Below are 27,500 nucleotides of genomic sequence, written 5' to 3' on the forward strand. Positions count from 1 at the left end.
CTTGAATGGTCGATGTTTTAAAATTCACTGCGATTGGTCATTCGTTACCTAATATCCACCTAATATTTATCGTATTTTCGTTCATCGTCTTGTTATTGCTAATGATGTATATGTATACATATGACATATGTCATCGTGCTTATTCTTCTTTATTTAAACGATACAAACAATTCGTTTATAAGGTAAGTTTTGACTTCAGATTCAGGACATAGCGTGGACCACCGTTTCAGAGCATAGAATATTGTTATACGTCGGGTTACCTGCACTGCTGCAATAACTATAACCCTCGATGTTCGGCTGCCGTTAAGGGTGTCTCGACCGATTAACCCGCGTTATTTCAGATATGTGAATTTATTAAATTAATATTTTCAACCGACACTGAAATGAAGAACGAATAGTCACGACTCACGAGTAAACAATATTTACTCGTTTCTTACTCTTCTGACTTCAAATGATGGAGTTGGGAGGTCACGGGAAATTTTAGCCATTTTTTATACGGAGTTCGACTAAGTGTTTTTGTTGTGATATTATTTTATTATACAATCATCATAATATTCCAGTAAATTTTATTGAAAAGTATACCTACACAAATTGAGCCTATATACACTCTCGCTTTCTGGACATGCCTCGTATTTGCCCGCGAGAAGAAATAATAGCGTTATCGTTTGTTTGTTTTTATAACTAACGCAACCTAACCTATTATAGGTACTTTAATTATACGAAATCTCGTATTACCAATATTTATAAATTACATACGTACCTATATTATATACCATATACCTATTATTGATCGGGCGGGGATATATTCGAATTAAATTTTCAAGGACACTCCGTTCGCGAATGCAACCGGCAATATTATGATGATGATGATGTGTGAACACGTGTCCGAAGCGTATACAATTATATTTAGGTATACCTATCCGCATAATATTATAATAATTATCGTTGAAACATATACCACTTTTAGGCACCTTTCCATATTATATATATCATATGGCATTAAATTATAAACCTAGTAATTCGCGATGTGCGCTAGTTAATTACGCGTATATTATATACCTATATGAGTGTGTGTGTGTGTGTGTGTGTGTACAGATGAAGGCGCGCGACTCGCAGAGTTTTATATATTATTATCATATGTGTTTAACGCTCGTCGAGTCGGATCAGAATACAATTACAAGGTTTTATGTAAATTCGGTGGGTACATTATAATATTATTATATATTATATACATACATGATACACCCATTAAGCGTGTGTGTGTGTAAACACGGTTTAAAATATACGAAATCAAATTATTTTTATTGCATTTTAAGTAGGACGTCGTACAAAGTGTACATATATACACATGTAATAGGTATATATATACAAGTAAAACCGTATATATAAAAACTGTGCGCGCTTCATGTGAAAGTTTCGGGTGAGTAAAAAATGCACGCATAATGACGACGACGACGACGTGCTGTATATTGCAATTCGCACGTGGCAAATTATATATTTTGTGATTTGTTGTACGAATAATATATTATAATTTAATAGGTGTCGACGTAAACAAAAAAATTTGTTTCCGATCGAACGATAATAACCCTATAATAATATATTATGCGCGATCTATCACAGAGCACCATCTGCAGTTCGAGTCGCGTAGAAGATATTTCTTCATTATAATATTATATTGCGACCGAAACACTAAAATTATTACTTATTCTTTATAGGTACCTTTAACAATTAACACTTTATTCTTCTGAAAACGGTATTCGGAGACACAAATCGGTCGCGTTTTTGTTCGGAAATTTCAAGTGAGATTTATTAGATATATTCTATGTGCATACATTGAAACGTAGAAAATATTATTCATCGTTATAATGGAGTTTCACCGGAAAACTTTTCGGTACAGACGAATGACAATGACAATAATTATTATAGGAGGTATTATCACTGTATTATAATAACATAACTGTTCGTCCCGCATAATTTTATCGTCGTTTCGTATCTATATAATAGAGATTTAAACGAAATGTCGCGACCGAGCGTCTGTCTCATCATCGCGCATCCAACCCATACAATAATAATTGTGACCAAATTATATACCATATTATATATACCTACACGCAACCATGATCTATACCGGTGGTGTAATACTTACAGCTGGGTGCCTACATGGAGGTACGTGTCGCGGCGAGTCACGCCCACCGTAACAACGATATAATATAATATAATATAATATAATATAATATATAATACAAATGTATATACGTACAAATCGACTCGGCATGACGACGACTACAACAGCCGCGTCCAACCATCACGCGTATAATAATAATAATATCTACGAGGTAGGTACTGCAGTTCACGTCACATTAGACTTGTGTACGCACGCTCCTCAATATAATATGTAGCCTATAATATATATACGACGTGTGTATACGCCTCGTTATTATATAAACGATGTCGCGTCGTCCGCTGCAGCGTCTAGTCGTGCCCGTTTCGCATTAACCGCGGTTGTCATTTTCGCCCGATGATAATATACGCGCGCGGTGTCTGGTTTATTATATTTTTTTCTCTCCCGTTTGGTGCTTCGGTTTGCACATCACCGACGTGTGTCGCAGCCGCGCCTGCTGCCGCAGTGGTGTTCGCCGACCGAATCGGGTCCATTAGCGGCGGATCGACAGAAGTGTTCCTGCAGCATCACGATGATGGTGGCGGCGGTGGAGGCTGCGCGCGTAGGACCCGTCGAATAATGTATAATATATATATATATATAAAGCAGAGACTGCGACGACGAGGTTATCGAGACACGGTTGATCCGTCGCCCGCAGTAATAAGGGGCGGGTGATCGAGCGAGGGGTAGTAGATAAAGGAGTGGGGGTGAGATGGCAAAAAGGGATTCGTGATTGCGGACGTGGCAGAAGCGCGGGGTACGCCATACCCCCCTCCACCGTTGATACGTGTATATATATATATATATATGTGTGTATGGGATTAAGAAGGAGAAAGTGCAAAGTACGAGCAGCGAGAACCGGAGGGCTGACGGGGCACGTGACGAGGATACAAAAATATACCTTCGGCGCGCGATCGGTGGGTGGCTGAATGGGTGGGGTGGGACCGGGGAGACGAGGATACCTACTCTCCGACCGTAACATACACACACACACACACAGATATATATGTATAAGTCCTGGCGGGAAAGCCGAAATCGTGCTCGGCGCGCCCGTAAAAACTGCGCCGGCAGACGTGACGTGAGCTCGTCGACCGTACAAAAATATATATACACGTAAAATACACGCACACGTTTATGTATAGAAACACTCACACGCGCGAAAAACGGCGGGCAATAATATAAAAACGGAAGCGGCTTTGGAAAAGTACCCTCCGATGACGACGACGGCGACGGAGGAGATGCAATGTCGGAGAGGCTGCAGCTGCAGCGGAGGGCTGTGCTGTTATATATTGAACCACGCGATACCATCAGCCAGCTCGCGGTATTATTATATAATATTATTATGTTGCGGGTACCAGATATTATATTATACCGTGCGGCGTATACCACGACCGCGGTACAGTAGTGGTCATGACAGCAAATTAAAACATTCCGTATAATATTATATACTGTACATAGCTGTTGCTATACCTATATCATTATAAATTGTAATATATTGGGTAATTTAGGTTCGGACCGGTTCGGTATGATGGACAAAATATTATGCCGTCGTTGCCCAAACGGATTCTCTATCACGAAGATTCGACTGTAATACACGACTCTCGATGAGAACCGCGTTATTGTATACGGCTATGGATAGTTATATTATATATTTTATATCATACATTAGGAATAAATTATTATTTACTTGGACAATAATGCGCATAGGTCACTCGAAAACGATTCTGCGCGCGTGTACGATAATAAATAATAATATTATAATATCGCGTAATCCGCTATAAGGAGCGAGCGCGGGATTAGGCGGCGGGCGTAGGTATACACAACGACGTGTACACGCGTAGATCCGAATAAATTATCGAAGAATAAGAGAAAAGTCGACCGAAACGGTGGCGTTAGTTAATCTTGATAATTAATTAGTCGACGAGACGCGTCGTGCTCGACAATAATAATTCGGCGGCGACGTAGGTATATATAAGTATTACGATCATCTCTCCGCGAGAGCATTTTGCCACGCACACAATAATAATTGTATCGTTACTATATATTGTTGTTGTCAGTGTTAAAACATTTAGTGTACACTATAATCATAGGCGGAGACTTAGTCGATTTTTTAGGGGGATGGTTTAAATTTTAGATTTTGAACAGAGCGATGATTGTATATTGATTTTACGACGATGACAATGAGTGTTTTTTTACGTATTTCAAATTAAGATTTTTATTTTACGTTTGTGCTGGAAAAAACTTTATTTGGTCTAGGAAAATGCTTCGCGATGATCAACTTCAAAGGAGGTTTCTGCAGGTAGAAAATTGGATATAGTTTGTACTTTTATGGGTCAGGACTCAGAAGTAGAAATTTCTCTGTACTTTTTTAAATGATTCAGAAAATAAAATACGACTAAAAATACTTTAACAGTGTTTGTTTCCTTAATCATCACTATTCTAGTACCTACTCTATAATGCATAAAATATAATGTAAATATTTCATTAGATAATAATGATAATATTATTATCATTTTTCGTCTATACCTACCATAAACATTAAATAGGTAATAGAAAAAAATCAATAATGTATCAATTTTTTAAAATTAATTTTGAATAAACCTTTAATGCAATAAAAGGTTATTAAAGATAAAAACTATGGACACAAAAAATAAGCAAAATATATTTAAATTTTCTAGTGAAATTAAAAAAACGTAAAATTATTCTTTAGCCTAATAACTGTTTTAGGGCACTAATCTCCCGTCAGCCAATACCCTTCATCACAACACCGATCACCGCCTAGAAGTGCCTATACGGATACGGACAATTCCGAAACATCGTGTAGGCGTTCGCGCTGAAAAGCCCGAGCCACAGAATATAATAATATCTAATAATATTATAGACACAGGTAGGTTGAGGTACCTACACCTATAATTATACAGGTTGACATTCGAACGCCGGACGCGCGCGTATTGTTCGGGAAGGATGAAAAAATAATAACGTTATAATGACGTTATATACAGTGCCTATATAAAATATCGCTGCAGCGGTGTGGCGTACGCGACGATTCGATTGTTTTTATATTTCTCCGGGGCCGGTTGGGTAAAAAACGCCGAAAAAAAAATCCCGAAAAACAATGCGTCGCGACCGACAACAATATAAATATTATTATATATTATACATTATATAACATATACTCGCGATGGAGGTATAATATACGACGTATGAAAATACGTCCCGAGATCCGAGTTCGAGATACGGCGGCAGCGACGGTGGATAAGCCACCGGCGCGCCTTTTCCTCGGTGTGGACGCGGTGGGGGGTCCGTCCGTCCGTCAATTCACCGTGCATTGTTGTTGTTTTTAAAAAAAAATTTAAGGGCGAGGGATCCCACACGACCTACGCCGTTGTCGCGCGCGTCTGTATAATATAATAAACGAAAACGGAAACCGACCAAATATTATTGTTCACATTATACGACGCATGCCCATTATAATCTATATTGATAAAAGGCAAAGTCTATGGTTGTGCGAGTGTGTAAGCGGACCACAGCGAAGCCGATCGAACTATTACAGCGGACATAAAATAGTTATTATAATAATTATATATAATTTTAGACTGCTTTATTATATTTGATCAAAACCAGCCAAATGCACAGTTTACACATAACGGAAATCCACTGGCATTATCTAATATGTCACTGCAGAAAACGCCGTGCAGGATCAGCTATAATAAATAACTATACAATTTAGATCTACTATTTAAAATCAAAGGCCTAAAACGGATGATATTTATCAGTACCTATAATGTTTTAGACCGATTTTCATAACATTTAGTGCTACTTTTTATTGCTTAATTTTTTGCTTTTCAACACAATTCAATATTAATAATGTTTAATATAATTGACTCATGAAATACCACAATTTTTTTTATTATTTAAACATTATACTGCAGTTGCCGTTGGTAAAAAAATAAAATAGCTATTGTATAATTGGACATAATTCTATAGACTCTTATTTTACGTTTGGTCAAAACCACCCCCCCCCCCCCCCCTCCCCACTATAACTTCAGTGGTAAAAATCTGTTCATATCACATTACTTTAACCTCCTTTAAAGACGTTGTAAGTTCACGGACATTATATTGTAATCATAATATAGTGTCATCTGCACGGGCCATAGTGTAATATTATATTACCCTATATATGGCACGACCAACGCTTGTACGATCAGCTACTAAATAATACGCATGGGAGATCAGACGTCGCGGATGACCTACATATTAAATAACAATGTTCGGCTGATTGGGTACGCATAATATATTTTACGGACGAGAACCGATTATAAGAGCATATTTTTTCTTTTCGACATATCCCGTAGTGTCCTGACCCTGGCCCGTGTGCAGGATTTCTTCGTAGTGGAGGGTCAGTGATTGACCTACACCACGACTGCTGAGGCTCGTCGCAGAACGAGTAGGCTTAGGCTCGCGAAGTGCGGCTCGCTGCGCAAAACAAACGGATTTCGCCAGTGTCCCGCGTGCGAGGAGTGAGACGAGCAGCGGATGCGACGGTTTTGAAACGGTAAAAAATAAAAAACCGTTTGTGAATTCGTTTGCGAATTCGTTTTACCCGTTTTTACCGGTTTTGCCAATCGGCCCGGAAACGCGGGTCGTCGCCGCCGCTGTTCGATCATTATAATAATAAAAATAAATATATTACACGCATTATATTGTTATATAACAAATCTTATTATGCAAACAGGCAGGTATATATGGTTAGGTATATGGTTACGCGCGCATCCGTTGCGACTTAAACTCTCGCGCTTGCGCTCACGGACGTATATATATATATATATATATATATATGCGCAGGACACATAGGTACATATTGGGTATTATTATATTATATTGTATGTAGGTACATTAGTGTAGAGACGCCTGCAAAATCTTCGACGCTCCGCGGTCGTGGGAACCGATCGATCTGCATATTACAATAATATAATATTATAATGTATAATATGCATATAGGCGCGCACGAAGAGGTTCCTCTCCGTATCTGTAATATTCAATACCGTATCAATGGAAAGGGTTCTCTGGCAGCGCCTCGTAACAATATAATATACGATGTGATATATAATATTATACCCGCGATCTCTCAAGCGCGTATGCAAAAAAGGGTACGTCCCGCGTACGCATATGCAGATGATATATCATTCAGCGTGTGATATACGTATATATTATATTATTATATAGTACGGACGAGCGGTGGGTTATACCCCGCTGCCGCCGCCGCCGCCGTCGTCGCCGAAGACACCTATTTTAAATAACACACAATCGCGCCCCCTTCGTTTTTACGAAATCCAAAGCCCTCCGGTCTCATCCTCCGGAAAGTAAAATTCAAATGAACCCTTTTTTTCTCATGGTCTCGCGGCGGCGGCGTAGACCGATGGGCGGAGGGGTGCAGTGGCAGCAGCAATAACAGGTAGATCCGCCGCGCCCCCCTCGCGGCGCGCCCGTACATATGCAAACTAACGCTTTAAAAAAAAGAATAAAAAATCATAATAATAAAACTACACTAAGTTACCATTCAAATTTTATGCAAAGGGGCCTTCCTTCCTATACGTATACGCGTATTTATACACACATAACCCTTTTACCGACGATTTTTTTTCCCAGGTAACAATAATAATAATAATAATAATAACAGCAGCCGAGACGATAATAAATAATAATAATAGTCGAGCGTGTATTTGTATATAGGTATATGCATATTATATATATACATACAATAAAAATAATGTGTAATAATATTATATAATGTGGTGTGCGGGGTGCGGGGTAGTGCCGCGGGAGAGGAAACGCGGGGCGGGATCGTCCGGATATAGACGCGATGATGAGATGAAAAACGAGATGACTACAATATTATAGGTGCAATACGAGGACGACGACGGGCTTGAGGAGGAGGGGGGGGGGGTTATTGCGGTGTCGTCGTGTCCCGGACTCGGCCGTTAATTTTCGTATATTATAATCTTCGTAATATATGTTTCGTTATACCTAGGTGTATTCCTCTATTGATCTGCGGGTGATATCTGTTGTGCGGATGCTGCACGAGCAAAGGAGGAGCGGGTGCAGAGAGGCTGCTGCTTAACGCCACGCAGTTACGACAGAACAAAACCAGCAAAGTCGGGAGTGGAACGAAAAAAAAACCGTTTCTTTTTCATCCCTCTCAACCCGTCCGCATCCGAAATATTATGCAAATTATAACGTTTTTTTTATTTGTTCATTCCGCGCTCATTCTTCTTCGTCATCTTATTTTTTCGCGACCGTTGCGTTCATATAATATAATGTATTATAATAATATATTATACTGCAATATATTGCGGTACCTAGGTATATATAGGTACGCTGTTGCTGCACCCGGTGGTCCGTTACATTCACACTCGCAGAATCCGACGTTGGTTTTCGCGCCAAAATGTGGTAAATAATATTATTATTATAATATACAATACGGTCCTCCTAGGTCGGTTCGACTATAAAATATAATGTGATAATAATAATTACAATAATACGGCGACGACAATTAAGAAATGTCTTGCAGGAGGAGCGCGTGCCGCTCAAGTATTATATAGTTAATAAACCCCTGCTGTATAAAATATGATATATTAATATATACACGAGTCGCCCCGCGTGTCGCCTAGTTAATATTCATTCGCGATAATTTATTTAGAATATTATTATACATATTAATTAAGATTCGTACGTATATATATATATATGTATATTATATGCACGGATGTACCTGCGCCACGGTGTCTACGCTGGCTGCTTCGGCAGGTATACCCTCCCGACAAGATAAAAATCGAGAGAGTGCATACACACACACATTACACACTCATAACAATCATAATATTATTATTATTTTCCTCCGTCTAGAGCAATCATTATTATTATTATTATAATTCGTATATTATTATTATTATTATCATAATAATATCTATACCGTGTCGCGCGGTCTGCGGCGGGTACATATCTATCTATCTATCTATTCTAAATTAACGCGAACACGCGATATTATATTATGCAAATCGTGTTAGCGCGCACGCGCACTTTAAATATATACTTTCCGTTATGATGTTATATTATTATAATGATCGCTTCATCGTCGTCGCGCCGTCACATCGACAAGTGTATAGTTCGAGGTGCGATAATCGTTGATTACTATTATAGATACCCGGTATATAATACCTACCTATATATACGATTCATTTTTTCATAAATAAATATTATGTCATAATGTGTCTTACGCGGTCCACATCATAATAATTTTCGTCGGTCGACCGTATCTATCCGGCCTAGGTGCATATTATGCAATACCATAATATTATTATTATAATTATATGTATATCAGTTCTGAAATGTCGACTGATGATCAGTCACTGGTTGACTGTTGTTGTTATTGTTTATACCTTATACCTACGATCTTACAGGACAGAACAATTATTGTTATTATTTTCGAATCATCGTGGTCATTGTGAGTCGTGTGAGTGACGATGATGTAACTACTCTTATTAGGGGTAAATATTATATTTTAAACGCGGATAATATCTAGGTACAAGTGTAAAACCATTGCAACAATTCATATTGTATAATTACTCAAATATTTTCAAATAAATAAAGCTATAACAAAATAAAGACAAATAACATAATAAATAAAATTTTCTACCACAAATATTGTTCACAAAAACATGTAAAATATGATCAAACATTTATGTCGTAATTTACTTCGATTTTTTTAATTTATATTTTAAATCCCAATAGATTTTTTCGTACAACTATCTCCTAAACATTTCGAAACACAATTATAATTTATAATATATCGGCAGGTATAGTGTTTTAAACGGTTCTATAATACCGTTCTGTAATCATATTACTGTAACCAATCTTAACCTAACGAAATATCTGCAATTGGACAATTTTATTTCAACCGTTCTCCTTACACAACAATAAAATAATATTATTATAGACTGCGGGTTAAGAAAGTAATATATTGGACTAATATCGCGATGACAATATTTTGTATTTAAAGCCCTCGTGACTTCAACATTCATAAGAATATCATAATGCTCCCGTGTTATAGCTAGGAGGTTTATGCTTGATTTAATGGCAGAACGAAGACGTGTTTCAAGTCTTAAACGTTAAAAATATAATCTGTTGTCTGGTAGAATATAGAATCATCTACATATTATCGTCGTTATTAATACTTCAAAAGTCCCCCAGACTAAATACTAGTTCCCGATAATAGTGGAGTTTTTTTTTTGGGGGGGGGGGGGGGGGGGGGGGTGGGGCGTTATTAGTGGTTATTATTGATTAAAAGAATACATTTGTGGTGATTGGTAATACTGTACCGGCGACATGCCAAAAATGACCTAAGTAACAAATAATAATTGTATATAGATATGCTCTCGTTATTACTTTCGTTGATTTGTTCTTAATTTAATTTAATAAAAAGATGTTTTTCATAATATTATAATAATTAGTAAATCATTATTAAATATTATTTTGACATTCTGTGATCGAGTACCTATTAGACATCTCATAACATACATTCCTTTATAAGCACCTCAATTTTTTTTGAAAAACAAGTCATTTAGAGAGGTTCGACGACTGTTATTATTGCTAATAATTCGGACGACGTTTAATTATTAAATATTATACAATATTATGTATTTATAATAATACACAGGACATAGGTATTGTTTATTATTTGTTCGTTTTAAGTAAAAAAATAACATGTCTATAATATACAGCCACGAGTACCTAATGATCACGTGGTCTCTCATTTTTCCCGCATTAAGGCGTTCACAGCTCACCGCGGTGGATTGTGATAATTCATGATGACCACACGGCCCGAGTAAGATTGTAGTAAACTATATACGATTTCAGCGGTATAGGTAAGGTATTATAACAAAATATATGGTTGGCCTACGGTTAACTATATACTATATTTAGATAACCACATGGTTCAACCATTCACAGTTCAATAATATTTTACAGGTAGGTAATCACGTACTTCCCGTTTCACGGTAAACTGTTAATAACGTGTCTTCAGCGTCACCCGGACTATTAAAGTGACCACCTGAAAAAAGTAATATCGACAGCGGCAGTGAATAATAGTATTGACGCCAACGACACGCCATTGACACGCTGATGATTGGCAATCATAATATTATACCAGTTATTCGGTATACCTATAAGTGCCATACGACAACGATGACTAATAATAGTAATAATAATATGACCATAATAGTATATTATTGTAACCTAACCTAACCTAACCTAACAAGTCGAAATTATATTAATATTATGGTAATCATATAGGTAATATTATTAGATATCGAAATTAAATGGGTTTGCGAAAACGACCGATCGCTCTGAAACGACACTATATATTTTTATATTAAACTCGTGAAAAACTTGACACTAATCGACTGGAATTTCAATATGGAATAATATTCAAATCGTATTCATACGATTATCTATAACATTATTTTAATGTCGTCGACATCGAACGAAAATATATTATATTCGCGTAGTTATAATGTACCTACACTATAATAATATAATTATTAATTACATAGGTTCGCGGTTGGTATGCGCAGTAATATATACGTGTGTGTGCATTTTGCAGCAACCGTGAGCACCATATTATATTAAATTTTATTCATAATATAGGTAGGTAGGTATAGGTGCCTGAATTTAATCCGAACGACGACGACAATTACGACGATTAGTTATTTTGCAATAGGTAGGTAGTTGAGACGAAAACATTTTTATGTGTTAATGGTCGTTGCTACTTATATTATAGTGGTCAGTGGTCAATTAATAACATTTAAAAAAAAAAAATGTATTTGCTATTGTAAAATTATGTTTTTACAAACGATTTTGGCTATACATTAATATATAGTGCCAAGACACGTCAACGCGAATATCGGCGAAACTAAAAATAATTAAATTAACTTCGTAAGCGATATATATATAGGTACTAATACTTATTCATGCGAGTATAAAAAAAAATATTGTTTTATTGAAATGTATAAAGAGTTATCTATTAAACGTAATTATCTATAACGTAATTATCTATTGCGGAATTATTATTCACTTCGATACGAACTCGCACGTCATCATTCGTATATTATAGGTATTTACATAACTATATTATATAGTTTCTGCAGTATGTGTTGATAAGAAATCGAAATTGTAACTCGTCGAGTTAAAAAGTCAAAACCGACTGTAATATACAGATTATATTATTATTATACTTGCCGACCTACTAGGTATTATTACTAATACAAATTAAACATAATAAAAAAGTAGTAGGTATATTATTGCGATATACGTGAGACTCGCATAACATCAAAAAAGCATAAGAAACCAATTAATTTTGGGAACATTAATTTATTTTTTGTACTTATCTGGTGTAAGTACCGAGATTAATATTAGTATTGTTTAAATGCCAGTGACCACAAAACAGGACATTTTTTTCAAATGGTTTGGTCACTTTGGTTTTAAAATGTTTCGCTATATTTTTCCTTTTTTCGTTAACCTTGTGCATTATAATCATTATTATTAAACGGGTAGCATACCGTATTATAATTTATAATAGGTTTATACAAATCATTGAGGTATAACCGACTAAGTTTAAAATTTTTTTTTATTAACTCAACCACTTGTTTTATTGTTGTGCATATATTGTCTTACGATATGTGAATTGAGATTTTGAAGACAATATTGTAATACGAAAACAATATTTTGCGCAAATAGCAGCGAATAAGTACTATTCATACTTTTAGAATATAATTATAAAACATTTAATACAGTATTATAAACTGGATCGGTCGATTATATGTTTGCAAACACGTTATTTAATCGAGCTGTGTTATTATTATTATATTATTATCATTTATGTTCCCAACATATATGATTCATATACATAAACATATTATATAGGCACTCGTATGGTATTCGCATACCTATATAATATGTTTATGTATATTATAGGTAGGTAAGTAATACGCCAAGAGTGAAAAAATTAAACGACGTATAAATCTATTAACAATAAATGCGCGGTGTTTAAAATGAGAAATTACTTCTGTTGCAGGTACTGTACTGTGGGTACGTGGGAACGAAAAAAAAGTACTTTTATAAAGTAATAAATAAACAATAATAAAAAATACCAGAAGCAAAAAAAAACCTGATCGTAAAATTTTGATTTAGCTTAATCGAAAAAAAAATTTAAGTGCGCTTTATAATAATACGATAATATATGATAGGTATAGTGTATACTCCTGTGATGATGTACTTACCTACACTTCACACGACGTTGATCTATCTACTATAGGTATACTGTGCACAGTGGCAATTTGAGTATTTTTTCAGCTATACCAAACGAATGCATTTTCATTGAAAACTATATTTTCGATACTTTGGGATAGTTTTTTTACGTGTGGGTAATAATAAATAAGATAGAGGAAGAGATAGAGAGTGAGAGAAGAGAGAAGAGAGAAGAGAGAAAGAGACAGTTTTTTAGTTTCATTAAGTCTAGGTAGATCCTAGATAGTAGGTATAACACCAAGCACAACTAGCCAAACTGTTGCCAAACGACTGCTAACGATTATTTTTTTACGGATCATTTTTTATATGCTCAAACGGCATCGTAAAAGGCTAACATAATATAATATATATATATTTAGTAATTATAGGTAAAACGATATTACAATTATTATACATGTGGCGATAATTTATAATATGATAATATCGACTCAAAGGCTCGCGTCATTACAAGGCTGGCAGCATTAACGAGTTCAAAAGTTAAAAGTAAAGTATTAATTTTGACTTATTAACTTAACTTACTAGTTGGATTTATAATTAAATTTATTTTAACTTAACTCAGTCACCTCTACATGTTAACTTAAAATCAACTTATAGTTTTTTAATTTTTTAATAAATTAAATAAATTATTTTATAGAGGTAACATAAGTTACCCTTATAGAGGCATTATAGTATAGCCACGAGCACGAATTATATTCATATTGTACCTATTAATATAATTCATTAGTAGTGAATTCGATTGTCATGAATTGTGGCTGTTTCAATTTAAATGTTATAATATTAATATATTATTCAATTTTTAGTCATAAAGATTCCTATATTGGTATATACTCGTATTATAGATATACATTTATACAATTTCTCATTCACTGTAGCTCATTACAGTTGTATATAGCTGCTGCAGTATTATTTAGTAATTTTATTTCTACTTTTTATTTTGTGACTATTATTTAGATATTAATTTACACGTGAACTGTTACTTGGTACTTACATCGTATTGGGCACGAAAACCAATGAAAATAGTCAAAATTAGCTTAAAATTTTAACCGAAGTTAATTTAAGTTGATGGTATCTGTTAATTTAATTTATTTGTTCGGATCGTCTACCAATTTAATTTCTAACGTAATTGGAAAAAATAAATAGTTAATTTAATTGAACAGAGCTTTAAAACATCGCATTACCTACTTGCTGCAGAGTCTCGCGCGGCCATAACTATCATGTATATATAGGTACGATACGCCTTTCATAATACACGGTTGTAAAATCTCGAAACGCGCGCAAAGTACGATACAATAATATAATATGATGCAACGAAACCTCTAAATACCGGACGCTCTCGGTCACTGACATTTTGTCCGCTATTCGAAGGTGTCCGTTAGGAAAGGTTTCATCGAACAATACTCTCAACTGTCGCGAATGACTATGACAATAATACGCCATGACGATATTATATGGAAGCGTGCTTCTGCAGTTATTGCTCATATTATATTGTAATATTATAATTTATTATTTGATCTAACGAAATCAAACACCGTAGTACATAAAAATTTTCATATACGGATTAATAAATAGGTAGTTATGAGCTTATAATAAATATATTATGTACGACGACAAAATTTATGAATTTTAATCAAAAAATTTCGCAGTGCATACTATGTACTTGTATGCATACTACTTATGTATATACATTGTAGCTACGTATATACAGACGAAAGCACATATATTATTATGTATAGGGGTTACGCGCCTGGTATATGCAAATGCGCAGTGTGATTTATAACCGACTATTGCAGCGGTACCGCGAACGGATATTGTTGTGCGCGAAATTTATCGAGTTTGTTTTTTACTCGTCCTCCTTCCCCTCCCCAGCCGTAATCGGTCGAATGAATCGAAATTTTTACGTAGGATTTTGTTTTTTAAACCACACCTCACCTGAGTTGCCGGTCCAAATTTGCCAACTACATAATATATTGTATTACATATTTAATGTAGGTACCTACTATATTATATCATATTTTTTGTATACGTTTTATATTTTCGACTTATTCTTTTAACTGTAGTTATAACACTCATATATTCTGCTGGTCATTGGCTGCGATTCTGATGATCAATTATTGGTTTTTCAAAACAAAAAAAAAAAACGTTTCATTGCTTAGTTTATTAATTAATTTGTTTATTTATTTATTACTCAGTCGTGATGGCTGCTGTAGGATTAACAATAAATTAAAATAATTCAATTTCATGTACGTTTTTTTTTATAGTTTTCAGATTTTTAAATTGAAAACTACGAGAACCGAATCCATAGGTAAAAGATGATAAAATATATTGGGAGGAGGGTGGGGGACTAAAGCCCAACTTGACCTGAGTCATTAAATAATTCGATTTTTTATCAAAAATATAGAGTGATATTAGTTAAATTTATTTTTAAATCATCGTTTTTATACAAGCACAAAATGTTAGCTGAAATGTTTACAGTTGTTGTAAAACACGAGATAGTATACGTATCTACATAGTATAGAGTGACACGATCGAATTGAAAATCTCGAATTAAATACTATATATGCCTACGCAGTAAATTGGCTGATCATATTCCAAAATCTATTTGTATCGAGTGAATATTAGAGGTCACATTTTTTATAATTGGTGTATATATAATATTATAATTAAATTGGCAGGAATACACAAGTTTTTCAGGACTGCGATCGACTATCGATATTATTTAGGCGCCAACGAGCTATGATAATATTGTTATGTTCAGCGGGAATATCAAATTTATGCTAACATCGTGTATTGTCGCTATGCGTATACGATAAAATAAATCAGGAACTTTTTTTTTTATAGATATTTAATAGAATAATATTATTAACACCAAGGTATATAATATTATTCGATGATAAAACCCAGTATAACACGAAACGATAATTATTGTTTTAGCGTATTTCGATTTGAATTCGTTTACCTATACGTATAATGCGTGGGAAATAAAATACAAATGTAAGCATGAAAAAAAACGTCGTATATTCGCGAAAGATATCGGAGCCATAACGCGAGCACGAGTATGATAATATAACATAACCTAGCCTGTACGAATAAAGACACAAATACACGTTTTTCATCGCATCGTGTGATTCTCAAAAGTTTAACCGGTTTCTTTTTTCATTTTTTTTTTATATATATGTAACGTGGCGCCTGTGTCGTTCGCGATAACGCGCCGGCTACAAATAATAATAATAATATTTTATGCGTGGTAGGTTGTATAGGTAGGTAGGAAGGAATAGTACCTACCACGATATCTTGATTTGGAAAAAATTTACGATTATTTCCGACGAGAACCGTTGAAATAAAAAAACCTCGTTGTTAATGTCGTCGCTATACTCGAGCCGAGTTAGATCCGGCCGGGTGATGTTTTCAAAATAAATCGATCGTATAATAACTATCGTCGAAATATACGTATCGATTTCACGTGTGAGACCAACCTATGCCATAAATTCGTAAAAAGAAAACGCATTTTATAATGATACGACGCACGTGTATTGGTATTTTGAATATTAAAAAATAATTTAAAATCGGTCGGCGATTGGCAATTGACGACCTTATGAGCGAGGTATAATATTACACTATAAATAATATAAACGTAATATCAACGAGAAGAGTTTGTTTTCGTAAATATAATAAATTCAGGGCCGTGAATTAATACACTGCTGCAGCAAAGAATCGTGAAATATGCATATACAATTATGCACTCAAAAATAGGGAAATAATATGCATTGACAATATTCCAAAGTATATAAGCGTAATTTTGCAGAATTAATTCACAATTTTTATGTTTATGGCTTTAAAGGTACCAAAAATGTAATAAAAATATAATAAAAACAGTTATATGCATTTAGATGCACTGGCGATCCAAATATGCAAAAATATTCAAAATAAAATTTCTTATTGTAAATTGTTATATGTAATGTCTTGAATCAAATTTGAATTCAATATCTTTTGAATTTCGAATGAAATTCATTGATATGCAAAATCATTAAATTCACAGTCCAGCTAGTAATGGTTATGGAAATAACGCGCATAAATCGTTTGAAAATGTTTATATAATATATATATATATATATATAGTTAAATTTTAAGTTAAAATAAAACGAAAATTGAATATTGTTGAGTTTATATTTTAATATAGAGTTACTAGGTAATTAAATAGTTAGTGTGGTTGCAGAATAGAATTTTCTATATTATTATTGTATTATATTTTGTCAATTGGGTGAATTAAACCTAAATCAATAATATTATATTATATCCATAGATAATTGAGCGTGACCTGATTGACTTCAGATCAATGTGGAGCTTAAACTATGATATCTTTAGAGTAGAGACTGGACATTTTTATGGTACCTTCATACAAAAGGACATAAAAGGACATAAAAGGATTTTACAAAACTCGCAATTTAAAGAGGTACTTACTTTAGTGAATAGATTCTTCGAACATTATAATGTTTCTAGTTCAAAATTTGAATGAGTAGTTTCTCAGTTATTAAAATGATTATTCTAAGGATAATAGTCCTGGTTTTACAAAAATATAAAATGGATGTAATATTAGTGTCTTGTATTTATTATACTTGAACAATTTTTATAATATTTAAAAATATTGATAGATTTGTATAAATTACAAAAAAAATTAAATTACCATATTCCCGGCCATGTCATTCAAACCTATTGTCCTAAGTACACAACTCAACAACTACTAGTTGGAATTTTGATTCTGATACTACAACATGTGCAGAAGAATTATCTGTCAAATAACTTTCAGTAAAAAAGGGGGGGGGATCTTTTTTGATAAACTGAAATTTTTATCACCAAAGAAACACTCCTCAAGTAATACAAAAAATCTCAGGAATTAGAAAACATGGTCTTTAAGTATATTTAAGAATTCCAAAAATCAGATTTCAGTACCTGCATTATTGTAGAAAAAATAGGGTGAGCTCGGTAGGTGAATCACCTTGTATATAAACGGCAAAGTGTAAGGCTTATAGAATCAAAAAATATTTGAAAGATTTTGACGATTCAAGAAAGGTTTGATCATAGATTGAACCAGTTATATTAGGGTGGCTTACCCCCACTAAATAATATTATTATTTATTATTATTATCCCATCTCATATTCATTCATCCGCGGGCAACGTCGGGTAATACAGGTATAGTGTTTAATAATACTTAGGTATAGGAAGGTAATATAATAGTGGGAATTAGATTCAGGCGAAATAAGTAATTAATATAGGCCAGGCTGATGAAGCGAATGTTCTGAGACCACACAATTGTTATTGTTATATGAAACGCCGCCGTCAACGTCATGACAAGAATAGTTAGGTTGTGTCCCTATTCAGCTGTAGTTGTGGTGTCGGTTACAATATAAATTACTTCAATTACTATGATTTTGAAATCATTGTGGCCCCATATCTTCCAACCCTATTATTGTGGATCTATTATCTTTTGTAGTATTAATACACAAAGTTAAATAACCTGAAAATTACTCGTTAAGTTTTTGTTTAGAATCATGACCATTTAAAAAAAAAAGATTTAATATTTAAATTTTCAAAAAAAGCAGTTCTCGTTTGAAAAAAAAAACTTTTGGAAAATATTTTGCTAGTAATGTGCTTAAATTAATATAAACATCTTTTAAAGAGCAAGCTTAGAATCTATAGTAAATGCTTACATAAATATTTAGCAAAAAATATAAATTTATCTACGTTATAGGTTTTTGAATTAGGTACATATAATCAAAAAAAAAGAATTTTAATTTTTAAATAATTAACTATATATTATTGATCATACAAATAACTAAATTTTTTCTAATACCAGGTTATACATGTGTAGAAAGACTTTACCTATAATTTATTAACTATAATATATGTATAATATGTATATATAGACTGTACAGTCTTGAAGACTACCTAAATTATAGATATTACGCTTGTAAAAACATTTGAAATGAGGTGGGTCCCTGGATTTTAATAACGATAAAAAACCTATGTAAAATTTACCAGAAAAATTTCACTTGTGGTGCATCTCTACATTTGTGCTGTATACGTACGCGATTATTATATTATATCGTTATTTGGTGGTACGCCGTAGCGTCCACGGAGTGAAATAGTATATATATAATAACATATATTATGTTTCGATCGACCGCGGGTGAAACGCCCGAGACGATTGAGCAAAGAGAAAACGATCGAGTCGGTTGCCGCCGGCGGAATTTGTCGGGGATCGAGTGAGAGAGAGCGATAGACAGAAAAAATAAAACAGAATAAAAAGGTCGGTGAGGAAACGGAAACATCGTGTTTCCGGTGGAAAGATTCAATGATCGGCCGAGGTTGATATATATACACGCGTGTATATACGTATAGTAAACTTGTTGGCCCTTCCGGGATGACCGCCGCCGCCGTCCCATTTGTCTTTCGCGCCAAAAGCCGCAAGGCTTTATTGCCTTTTCGTTCGCGTATTAGCCGTGCATACTGCGGCGGTGACCCTTTTTCCCACCCCCACCAACCCTCCCATCATCGCGGTCAAATCCTCGGCGGTGATTACACATAGTGATAAACTGGTTCGGGGTACGGGACGGGCGGGTTGTGCTGCGTGAGAGGGGGCGAAGCGAGGGGGTAAAACGCATTTGGCCGAAAAGAGGTCGGCGCAAAATATTCGCTAATGAAATCTGTGATATATTTTTCTATTTCAAAAGCGGTGCGTATATGATAACGCCTTTTTTTTTATTAGATATAATATTTTTCGCTCTGCCCGTTTCATCATTTTCTTTACGTTTTTCCTACGTCATTTATTTTGGATGATATATAATATTATATCGCAGCATTATTGCGGCGGCGGAATTTTCTATACGCGTTTCTATCGCGCGTTGATCAAAACGAACATTTTTCTTTTGCTTTTTCGACTTCTTCGTTTATAATTTAATCTTTAGAGTTAAAATAAATAACGATTTCGTTTTTGCCGTAGTTTTATCAAAAATGTATGTCCGAAAAATGATCGAGTTCTTTTATATTATGCAGCTGCAACCAGGCAGCCTGCAGCAAATGCGTTTGACGACAAATTGCAAAATGCATTTATCGAATGTGTTCACACACCGTATGTATACAATTTAAATGCATCGAGTTCACGTCATTAAATTAATTTCTAGTTGGATAATATCGATAAGAATATTGTGACCTAGCTATCACATGTCAGAAATAAAAAAAAGTTTCAAGATACTAAACAGTTCACGTGATGCATATGTAACTGATATTTTCAGTTTTATTAAATCGCTTTAAATTTGTCTACAAGTTTTCCAGACGATTTTTTTTTGCAAGAATTCGTTTAGAGATTGAATATTTTATTCAGATGGAATGCAAATAGCAATGTGAACAAAAAAGCTGTAGTACGTTAGAATCAAATTTTGATTTCAACCAATAACCATTGTATATTGTAATAAAACGATTTACAATTTTAAACCACCAACATCCAATAAAATGGTTGCATCCGACTTGGATCCTGAATTTAAAACTTCCTATTAGTTGAGTCCAGTATTATTTTAGGTACTACAATAGTTGAGTCTCGTATTATTTTAGGTACCTATTCAACTAGTTTCAGAGTCCCTGATATTTTTTGGTGAATACTACAACATTATACCTATTAACATTTTCCTTGCCATTTTATAAAAATATGAGTATATGGCTAATAATGTTTTTGTACAGTTTATTGTTTTTAGTTTCTTTGCCATTGAAAATGTAAATTATGATATTATAATAAGAATATAGATACAGAACCATGAATTAATGTCGTATACATTTTTACCAACACAAATATGATTTTTTTAAGCAATATATTGTTTTTATTTATATTGTATAAAATCTATTTTTTGATATTTTTATTTTTAAAATTTTTAATATTTTTTCTTGGTATTGTATATTGTTATTATATTATAATTATTTGTAAAATTCTAAATATATACCTACTATGGTTAAATGTGTGCCTATACCGATGTTAGACCATATATTATGTAATACTATTATAAATGTAGGTGAATTGTTATTTTTTTACTTGCCTGACTTAAGTAACAATAAACTAGGTACTTCGTTAAGAAAACTAAATGTTTTGAAAATATTTTATACGAAAAATAAGTTGTATACAATAAACTTTTATTTATAGCATTAACGTTGATTCTCGTTTCAAAAATACAAAATCTATCCAAGGAAATAATCAGATTATCTATTATATAATATGTACCTACGTAAAAAAAACCACCCTGTATGTATGTTACAAATACCGTTAACCCTTCTTGACGATACTTATGAGATTGTTTCACCCATCGCCGCTGCAATGTACCTCTATAGTCTATTGGTATGTTTTTTCGATGCGTATTTACCCTAACGCGAATACTCGTAGTTTACACGGAGGGCGAAATATGTCAACACGTATATTTAGGGAATGATCTATTATAGTTTGGCCCTGCTGAAATGGTATATATTTATTATTTTCTGTCCAATTTTCGTATGATTTTGGAAAAAAAAAATGTTTTTAAGACGTAGACAAAGAGTTTTTAGTTTTTTAACACTGCAATAATCTATGTACCTAATAAAGAAAATGTGTTTAGTACCTGTATGGTTATTTAATGTTATTATAATGTAACAAGTAAAGAAAGTTCTACGAGCGTGCTAAATTCATGGTTTCAAACGTATTTTAATACAAAGCAATAAACGATAATTCTAAATAACATTTTGAAAGAATTCGGTAACCTTTTGGTGGTAGTATAGTATATAAAATACTCATACAATTAATAATCGAAATTAAATATCTTAAAACAAACAATCGCGTAGGTAACTATCATAATACATTATGTAGATATAGTTACCTACTAATAACTGACGGATGTCGGATGGACGGACGGGCACAACGGGGATACAAGTATTTCTAAGCTTATATTTAGAAACATTATATAGTATAATAGTAGTATATACTATAGTAATTAGTATTTACCTTTTATCAGTGCTCGAATTGGAAAAGTTAAATAGAGAATCTCAATCAGACAAATTGAAAAATGCGTTCCAAGTGAAAAATTATTTAACAGACAAAGACTCGCCAACCACCTGACCACCACGCATACATTTTAAATACTACATTTCAGCAGCATATTTTTTAATTCTATTTATGATACTATTATATGCAAGTGCATTTAGATTTTATAATAACTCAATTTTTCATAATTATTCCCAATTAGATTTCATTCATATATTCAATAACTTAAAAACAGAAATTTTCATATTATTAAAATTCTTATTTTGATAGAAATATATACAGGTTGCAGTAGGAAATAAAAATAATAATAATTATCTGTAATAGGTAGTATCTTAATTCCTGATTAAGACGCATGTCAACACTATAATCCACAATAATACAATAGTTTATTGTACATAATATATGTGCACTAGGAAAAAAATATAATATGGATGGAATATAAACAAACTGTTAAAAAAAATAGGAAGGTATTAGAGAAGTCTCGTGGCGTTTTCATGTTACATTTTCAATATATATTGGACTGAGTCCTAACATACCTATCAAGAGTCAAGACTTTAGAAAGAAGGTGGGCACGTAGAGTAAACACGACTAAATCACAATAATTATGAAAAATAAATGTTACGAGGTTCGGTATAGTAATATGATATATGACAATTGAAACGACGTACTGTCTTGCCCTGCGTCGTGTGTCCTCGCACAGGAGCTAGTCGTCCGGCTCAAAGGGTTTATTATAATATTATGCAGCCACATTCCTTTGGACAAGTCGCATCGGAGACAACATTAATACTACAAATATATAATACGGAGTCGAGTGATCTATACAATCTAACACTAAATATTATATAACTCACTCGGATATTTTTACATTCGGCTATCATCCTTTCTGGTGCCCCTCCCCTCGTAACCACCGTAACCCGAAGACTCCGTATAATACGCAGGTACGCGTCGTCCACAAACGCGACGACATAATAACGTCTTCCTCGACCCCCCCACCCCGCGACTGTCACAGGATCGCGCGGGATATCTCATACGAATCGCGGTGTATCGGCGGCGGCGGATATCTACTACAGCACAATGGTCCGATTTGTTACCGCAGCGGTGTCATTATATTATATTATTATAATAATATAATAAAACTGCGAGCGTAGCGTTGAATGCGAGCAGTTCGCGGCGAGTGACCTCGGCATATTTCGTTGGCGTTGAAATACGACGAGTCGGTCTCGGAACAATCGACGCGAAACCTTAAAACGAAATTTTGCGCGAGCCGCGCGCGATAAATTCGCCCGGTGTGCCGGTAGTCACGTTATTATTATTATTATTATTATTAGCGTTATATTATTATATAGTTGTGTGGTTCAGTCGTTGTTATATAGTATGACCGTCCCAGCAGCAATGCTCAAACTCGTATTGTATATTATTTTATTTTATAATGTCCGCGTGTGATGTTACATTATTATATTATGCCGAGTTATTATTATTATTTATTTGAAAATAGGTACAAGAACCGTGACACCTAGTGTTGTTTGTTGATCGTGGTATCATAAATACATACTTTATAATAATATAATAATATACCTTTCATAATAGGATCATTGCGTGGGCGAGACGACGAAGACCCGAAGATGAGCATGACGACCGGATGATGACACTTTTCCGCGGACATTGCGACGCCCTTTATCTGCCAAGTTGAACTGTTTTCCGGACTTTCAAGTTCAACTACCTATTGCAAACGAACAATTTTTGTAATTTTTTAAATATATACGGTTATAAATATCTGTGATAATAATTGTAATGTCTGCGACGTGCGTTTGACAGAACTCAATAATAAATAATATTACATAATATTATATCAATAACGAGACCACGAAAGGTACCGTTTCGAAATACAGTTGGCTCAACATTACGTGGCTCATCCATCGATTGAACCGCGGTCGCGGTGACGATGCGGGTCACCGCTAAAATATAATATAGTATTACCATAAAAATATTTTGTACCCGGTTTCAAAACCGGCGCCAACAACTTATTGCCAAGTTCGACATTTACATATATATTGTGTACATAATATCGTTATCTGATCGGCGCGTAGAAGTCTTGAATCGTAAAAAAATTTAAAAAAAACACCATCGAAAACGTTGGCAATTCGATCAATTAAATTGCGTTCGCGTATAGGTATTAGGTACCTGTATATATATATATATATATATCGTTATCGATATTAATACACATTATCATAATAACATGTAATATTATAATATTGCATAACACATGCGATCGTTAAAAAAACACGAGACGGACCCCGAGTGCGTAAACCGCGAAATAAATCTTTTTACGATCCGCAGAGAGTGAGCCGGTTTCGTAAACTATCGCGGGCACAAGCCAGCCGTCTCCAACATTGGTATAGTATTATAATATAGGCACAAATAATAATAATAATAATAATAAAAACAATATAATAACAGGGGTATACTTATAACGAAACCTATAATAGACCGCGCAGCGCGATGAGGCGTCCCGCGGAATGTCGTGCCGATCGGACGTTATAATTTAATATAATATTATTATAAGACTGCGCTGCAGATCGGCAGATAAAATAATAATAAAAATCGACCGAAATGTCCAATAATAATAATACCTATAGTCGGAAGACGATGAGCAGGACATTTAATATTATATAATATCATAATAATATTATATATCGAGATATGTGTGTAGTTTCGTCGTTATTAAACCCGTCTGGGCCGCAGACACGATATGACATATAAGGCGCTGCTAAGTCTCACGCCGCACACCGATCGACCGACCGACCACTAACCACTGACCGACCGATCGAATAATAAAATATCGCAAAACCCATAAAACCGATTGGCGATCAGCATACTTGCATACTTTACCTTGCGTACCTACCAAATAGCTATGGTCTTATAAGTTTTTCGATTTTTCCGACGAGATCCGTTTCGATTAATATTATTATTTCAAGTATATAGTATTAATATTGTTATCTGGGACTGACCAACCCATTGCGACCATCGACCAACCGAATGAATAATAAAATAACGTGAAACCCATAAAACCTATAGTGAAGATCCGATCACGGGCGCGTTTTACTCACTCGTTCTGATTATATCATAGTATTAATATCTTACCTTGCATACCGACTTACAGCGGCGGCGGCTTTTTAAGTATTTCGATTTTTCCGACGAAATCGTTTTCGAATAATATTATTATTTCAAGTGTACCTATATAATATACATAATAATCTGCCACTCTGGTCACGCGATCCGCGATATCGACGGCGCCGGGTCCTGCATATAATAGGTGGATACACGCGCGCGTACACATATGCGTAAGGCGTATTAATAATAATATACTGCAGATAAATACCCGAGTCGGGTTTGGACATTATTACGAATAATTCATTATATTCGCGAAAAAATCACGCCCGACGCCACTTAAACGTAAAAAATTATTATGATCATCGTCGTCGTCGTCGTCGTCGTTGTGGTCGTCAGTGTATAACATATTATATTTATGAAATATAATAACACGATACGCGACTACGAAACTCTCTCGCCACGACGATAATCTGAACGCGCGTGTTAGTCTATAATAATATAATATTGCATATAATGTGTACGATTATATTATATATATATATATAGATAGATGTGTGTACAAAATAAGTGTCCCGGTTTCGCGTCTCGCCGGACCGCATTCTTAGATCATATTATTATATATACGTGGCGGCGGCTGAGAGCTCGTTTATGCGCGCCGAGACGACGACAACGGGGCCGTTTGACTTTCGATCCTAATTGCTGGCGCGTGTGGCATACAAGTACGCGATGTTATTATATATCGATGTATTAGTCGCCGGTGTGTCGTTGACGTTGTCCAATATATTTAGATCGAAAACTCGCTCAAAAGCAGCCTTTCAATCTCGACGATTTTTCATTCTAAACATTGGTCTACGTCAACAGCTGCGTCCGAATTGCGTCCCGGTTATTTTTTGGGATCATACTTGTTGTGCCAAATAAATTATACAAATTAAACAATATTTGCCATTCCATTTTTACAGACTTAGGACTTTGAAATATTATTTTGCGCGTTATATTATATATCATCGTGCATGCGTTTTGTAATTTTGTAATTTATTGTTATAAATAAAAATATATTATGTGGTATTGGTAAAAACTTTGAGGATGAACGTTGATGTTGTTTATGAATTCGAATATTCTTCCTACCTAATTTGTTTGTTATTAAAATTTGTACTTAATTGTTCTTTATTCAATTGCATGAATTGTGGTATGGGATGAGTGCTTCTCGGACGTGCTCGAGAAAAGCCTGGAACGAAATAATTAGTATTAATTTGCGACGTGAGACGCGATTGTACGCATCGGATAGAAAACATCCACAAAATCGCGATGAACGATGCGATGGATGATGGGTTGTCTGTTAGGTATACCTATATTAAACGTATAAGTGACGAGCGAGAATACCGCAGCAGAACCGGTGTCATGGATATTATTATAACGGTGCTGCAGAAGGGGCAAAGGAGACAATAATTTTCTCGGGGCACACCCAACATTTCTATCAAATATAGGTATAACGACGACTCATGTAGTCGAGCCGGCGAATTTTTCAGGTCGGTTTCGCGGCGATGGGCGATGATACATATTTTACGACGTTTTTCGTTATCACCACGTACACCGCGTGGTTATATTATTATATACATACGACGGTTTACATATAGGAATTTAAATTCGTCCTATTTCCGACATACCGATTTAACGAAGCGATAAAGATAATACGATACGGAATCAGATTTGAGCAGAATTTGTCGTTAATTCTATGCTCGAGATCGACTTTCTCGCATTTTTATTCGTATATGTAGGTACTTATAGTAATTATTATAATAATATGGACA

The 27,500-nt window shown here is 34.4% G+C and overlaps 1 protein-coding gene across 1 annotated transcript in view; it reads right to left on the reverse strand.

The window, feature by feature from the left end:
* Nucleotides 1-27,500, reverse strand: part of LOC132950745 (uncharacterized) — a 121,415-nt gene that overhangs the window by 25,319 nt on the left and 68,596 nt on the right. Inside the window, exon 4 of the mRNA XM_061022286.1 lies at nucleotides 24,154-24,298. Coding sequence (XP_060878269.1) covers nucleotides 24,154-24,298 — 145 coding nt within the window. The remainder of the gene's footprint in view (nucleotides 1-24,153; nucleotides 24,299-27,500) is intronic.

Source organism: Metopolophium dirhodum, chromosome 8, assembly GCF_019925205.1.
Source record: "Metopolophium dirhodum isolate CAU chromosome 8, ASM1992520v1, whole genome shotgun sequence".
Taxonomy (NCBI): Eukaryota; Metazoa; Arthropoda; class Insecta; order Hemiptera; family Aphididae; genus Metopolophium; species Metopolophium dirhodum.